The sequence below is a fragment of the Carassius auratus genome, chromosome 22 (assembly GCF_003368295.1).
Source record: "Carassius auratus strain Wakin chromosome 22, ASM336829v1, whole genome shotgun sequence".
Taxonomy (NCBI): domain Eukaryota; kingdom Metazoa; phylum Chordata; class Actinopteri; order Cypriniformes; family Cyprinidae; genus Carassius; species Carassius auratus.
The window spans coordinates 20,763,088-20,768,240 of NC_039264.1; the positions used below are offsets into that span (position 1 = coordinate 20,763,088).

The 5,153-nt window shown below is 32.6% G+C and overlaps 1 protein-coding gene across 1 annotated transcript; it reads right to left on the reverse strand.

The window, feature by feature from the left end:
* Positions 1 to 1,993: 1,993 nt before the first annotated feature.
* On the reverse strand, positions 1,994 to 4,612 carry LOC113039976 (uncharacterized). The gene is made up of 5 exons (XM_026198160.1): positions 4,374 to 4,612; positions 3,924 to 4,241; positions 2,903 to 3,022; positions 2,643 to 2,755; positions 1,994 to 2,529 (listed from the first exon to the last, which is right to left on the reverse strand). The coding sequence occupies exons 1-5, from the start codon at positions 4,396 to 4,398 to the stop codon at positions 2,437 to 2,439; spliced, it is 669 nt and encodes a 222-aa protein (XP_026053945.1). The 5' UTR covers positions 4,399 to 4,612; the 3' UTR covers positions 1,994 to 2,436.
* Between the last annotated feature and the right edge of the window lie 541 nt (positions 4,613 to 5,153).

A 5,153-nucleotide genomic window follows, 5' to 3' on the forward strand; every position in this document is an offset into this window, starting at 1 on the left:
TATTATATAACATTTTGATTCCCTGTACTCTTATATTAGTGTTGATGGACTTTAAATACTTTAAATACAGTTCTGGTTGGTATTGTAGGATTAATTTCAAACTAGAAGCAGAGATAAAAAGGTGCAACCTCTTAGCACCTCGCCATAGATGAATGAATGATAGAATGAAGATTGGTCCCCAGATTATGGAACAGTCCCATTTTTTATGCATTACAATTATTATTGCTGAACCAGGACTTCAAGTTGCAACTATTAGTGTCACTTTTTAGATTGTTCAGTCAACAAGAATGTGGAAAGCTAAATGCAAGATACTAATAAACACATGCAAGGGTATTTGCACAAAAAAAAAAAAAAAAAAAAAAAATGTACCGGGATTATACATTTGTTAAAGAAAATGTTATAGTGAAATATTGTATAATTATTAAACAACTGTTAGTTTTGATCCTCAGATTTGATTAGTCAGCAGCATACTTCGCCATACTTGTTTGTGTTTTCAGCAAATTCCTTCAGTAGTTCAAACCTTTAGTTCACTTGCTTTCCCCAAAATGCTTTGTTTCAGCCCTTCTAGTATGACATTTGTGTAAAATCATTTATTTTATTTCAAGATTAAGCCTAGGTTTGTGTGAAATGACTCTGCCAGATTCCGTTCATTTGGAGAATCACAGCAATAAAAACTTGAGTATACGTGTTGTGAACATGGTTTATATTAACACTTTGCAAATGCTATCTGGTCATTGTGTGAGTCTAGTAAACAAACAAAGCAGACATACTTTCCATTTGAGGTTAAGACAACTGTGAGAACTTCATAAACATGAAGGTGTTGAAAAAACACTGCTGTCATTTCACAGTTAAACCTCCTCTCTAGACAAAGGTGAGAAGTAGCTGGTTGTCAAGTGCCAAACCCCGTGGAACATGTTTCTGGTTTTGGTTTAGCACTTCAGATGAGTTTACTTGAAAATAACACTTCACAGTGTTATTTTATTTTGTGTAAAAGTGTGTGTAACCAGCTAAATAACTTTCTCATAGAATATTAAGAATGACATACTCAATAACGGACACAAAGAAATACATTTGTTCATAATGAAGCAACGTCATAATAAAGGTTAACTATAAGGCTAAATCGTGTTTGTGAGGCTGTATCTCATAGTTCGTTTTAGTCTTTAGTTTTAGAGTTTTATTAATCCCATTGGGGCAATTAGTTCAGACTTTTATGGTGCTTCATATACTCAAAATATACCAATACACACAAAACATGGGAAACAGAGAAAGAGAAATAAAAATAAACAAATAAATAAATGTAATTTCAGACCAAATTGTTGTGTGTTATCAATATAATTATTTTGTAATTATAAACTATTTATGTATTGTGAAACTAACTTAATTTAATGTCGATATAATAAGGTATTAAATGCAGTCACATTAATATAAAACTATAAAATAAGTACATTTAAATGTCACCCCGTGAATTTATGAGAAGAGTGCACCCTCAGAAATCTACATTACAAAAGGAGCTTTGACCTTTGTTTAAAAAAAAGACTTCCTTGTTGCCTTTTTCTCTATCACATTTTAGAAATCATCAGAAGTTATATATCACTTGAAAACATAAAATCTCAAAATTCATCCTTCAAAACCCATTTTAAAATCAGACATTGCATTACCATGTAAATGGTACATCAAAATCATGTTACAAAATGTTTTCAGTCATGAATTATAAAAATTTAGATTTGTATCATGCACATTCAAGCCTATCTTCAAAAACGTGAGTGACAGTTAACAGGTTAAAGCAAAAGAATAACATTCTTCCATCTAGAAAATATTTTTTTGCAAACACGACACAGTATTTATTTCTGATTCCTATTTGAATGCAAAGATATTTTTACTTTCTCAAAATATAAATAGAAAAAGCGCAGCAGACAAACACTTCGTACGTACATTTGGTTGAAATGCAACATCAAAAAAAAAAAAAAAAAAGCCCTAAATGCCGAGTTCGAGAAAAGTAGGTTGACAAACCACAACATTTCACACTAACAGACCTAACCACCTTATGAGCATTTAACAGATTTTTTATACATGTATTAGTTAAACTATTCTGACTAAATAAACAGTCCTTTACAAGACCCACTTAATACATTTAAAGTCTGGTACATATTTTTATGTATAAAACATTCAAACAAGTGTCTACTGAATAGTTTCCAGGTAATATTTTCTACTAATTATTTGAGTACTCTTCAGAAATATACATAAAAAGAAATACAAAATTGTGATTGTCAATTCTGTAAAATAAATGTGACCTCATGACTTCCAACCAGTCTTTAGAAAGCAGGTTGAAATATTAATAATATTTAATCCAGTCGAGTTTAAAATATAAGAAATGTTTGCGTTGAACATCTTGAAAATATGAACCAAAGAAGTATAAAATCAATCATACTCATATATTCATGACTTCGGCAGGTTAAGAGCAGCATACGTGCTGTTGATTTGGCTGGACGGAATATTTCTACGCAGCTTGGAAAAGTCCACCGTGGCATACTGAAAGAGCAAAATGAAGTGTTATAGAATGCAATTGTTCATACCAGCAAGAATCCTCAATGATTATCAAGACAGAAATGAATTTTATTTATGATGGTTTCACATATTCTTACCTGTAACTGGTCCCGATGTGGCTCTGTAACTTGTGTCTGTTGTAGATAAGAGTTGAGTTGTTCTGGCTTTTTTGCAGACCTTCTGTTTCCAACAACAAAAACCTTTACCAGTCCTAAAAATGGTGTTTCATGTTCAATATTTATATCTTATATCACATAAATAAGATAATAATAATGAAACAGTCAAAAGCCTAAATGAAGAATATAAACATTTAATAAACTTCAGCTGACAATGGCTTAAATAGAGCAAAATATCTCACCGACAACTACAATAACCAGAAGCCCATTCATCAGTCCAGATATGATGATAATACTCTTCCATAGTGTCTGATTCTGCTCGATATACTCAGTCACTGTGTGATTGTGACACTCAGTTGGTTCTGTAATAAAATTGTCCACAGTCTGTTACTGTAAAAAATGCTATTGTTAGGCTACATATTTGTATCGATGACAGTTTATACTGGAAACAATTTAGCTTTATACTTCAATAAGCTAATACTTGATTGAGTCATTTTTGCAGTGATTAAAATATTTCTGGCATGTTGTAGGCTATGTTTGGCCAAAATTGGTTTATTTCTAACTTATGCATTATGTAGCATTTCCATATTCCAGGATGCCAATACCAAGATTCTTTGGACCCAATTTGTGAAATTCTGGTTCAGTGAACTTGAGTAATCTTTTTCATGTATGCATTGATCATCACTGAGTCCTGAGCTTAAAAGTCTATTTTAAAGTCTTTAGGATGTCCTGGAGTTGACTTTAGAGATTGGTTCGACTCTCTCTTTATCAATAAAAGATCTCTGCGAAAAGTTAATGCAACTCTTGATGGAATTAAATGCTGCGATGTCGCATATTGTTGTCGAAACAATGCCACAACAAAAGCACAATGTTATAAAAAAAAAGCTAAAGGCAAACTATGGTTTGGACAGGCTGTGTATATGTACCTGGAATATGTAAGTGTGTACTTTATCTGTCATGGTTGTTTAGTAAATGAAAAGCTATGCATCAGTTAGAATGAAAATAATTGTCGCCAATATACAACATGCCAAGAAACACATGAATCGCTGCAACAACAGGGCTAATCTAATTTTAAAATCTCAAGAATTTGCTTATTTCAATCCAGACAGCACTTTTTTGTTGTTGGTTTTTTTTTTTTTTTTTTTTTTGGGGCCAGGCAGTGTATTGTAATTTCTGAATATCAAATTATTTAAAATTGAAGGTAGTTATTATAAACAGTGATCATCAATATATTTTAATCGCTAAAGGAATAAATAACCTTACCGTTGAAGTATATTCTGGTGCTGTTGCTGAGTTTTGGAGGTATGCGTGTGTTCATACAGTAATAAACTCCTAATTCATCAGCAGTCACATTATTAATAACCAGACGATGTTTAAACTGCACTGAATATTTCTTTTGGAATATTACATTATGGTAAAAAGCTGATGTTGAGAATGACTGTAGAATGACTGCTGGAGGATCTGCTGCTTTCAGTAAAATCCAGTAAACCTCCTTTTCATCAAGATCACAGTTTATGGTCACATTTGATCCCACATCAGTTAAAAGATCTGTCACTGCATACTGACAAAACATTAATACATCTGTAAGATATAAATACATAAACTAATTAATAAAAAACAATAAACCCCCTGTGATGCATAACATAAAATTATTTATCATTTTAATTTGTTTACAAAGCATGTACAATTATTATTATTATGCAATAGACTCACAGAGCTGAAGCTGAAAGATCGTCATGTTGCTGCAGTGAATAAAATGTTTCAAAATGAATCTGCTTCTCACCACACAACACTGAAGAACCTACTGCAGCTCTGAAGCAAAGACAGGAAGAAAAAGTTTCCACATCAAACAGAGGAAGTCAAAGTCAAATTTGCTCTGACCACTTAATCCCTCCTCACCATTATCACTTCATTAAGTTAAGCATCTTTTGATATTTGATTCTCAAATTCTCAAAACTAACGTTTAACCTCAAGTCACCTATGCACATCATATAAGCAATTGAGTGTAAAAATACTGTAGGACCCACTATAATCCGTGATGCTGTCTACACTGGATGTGGCACGACACAACAAATTCCAACAGAAAACAAATGTTTCATTTAATTTAGGATGTACTGAAAGTCCAAATGATTTGGAAAGGTAACTTTTTCACGTCTAGTGTAATGTCATGTCCTGTCCTCAGTTTGCTGAAGATCCTGACCATCATGTGGTGTGGTGTGTGTGTTTGGAGGTTGCTGTCTGGATCCTGACACTCTGGATGGTCATTCTCCAAGTTGTTTCATTTGCTGTGACCAAATTGTGGTCAGAAATTATTTGTACCCGTTTCATGTGCTCTTGTGTTGTGTTTTGTTTTGAGTGTATAACTTTTGGTCTTGTTCATGTGAGCACATAGTTTTGGGGTTTGTTTCCTCTATGTGGTCTTCTCTAGTCTTAAACCCAGTATACAATGTGAGATTTTGGCTATTTTGAAGACAATTTTTTGAAAATCCTAAA

Bases quoted from the DNA above. Each gene is read 5' to 3' on its own strand.
- LOC113039976 (XM_026198160.1), bottom strand. From the start codon at position 4,398: ATGACGATCTTTCAGCTTCAGCTCT. The intron at 3,023-3,923 runs GTAAGGTTATTT...ATTTTATTACAG, and splicing joins CACCAGAATATACTTCAACG to AACCAACTGAGTGTCACAAT. The intron at 2,530-2,642 runs GTAAGAATATGT...TTGCTCTTTCAG, and splicing joins CACATCGGGACCAGTTACAG to TATGCCACGGTGGACTTTTC.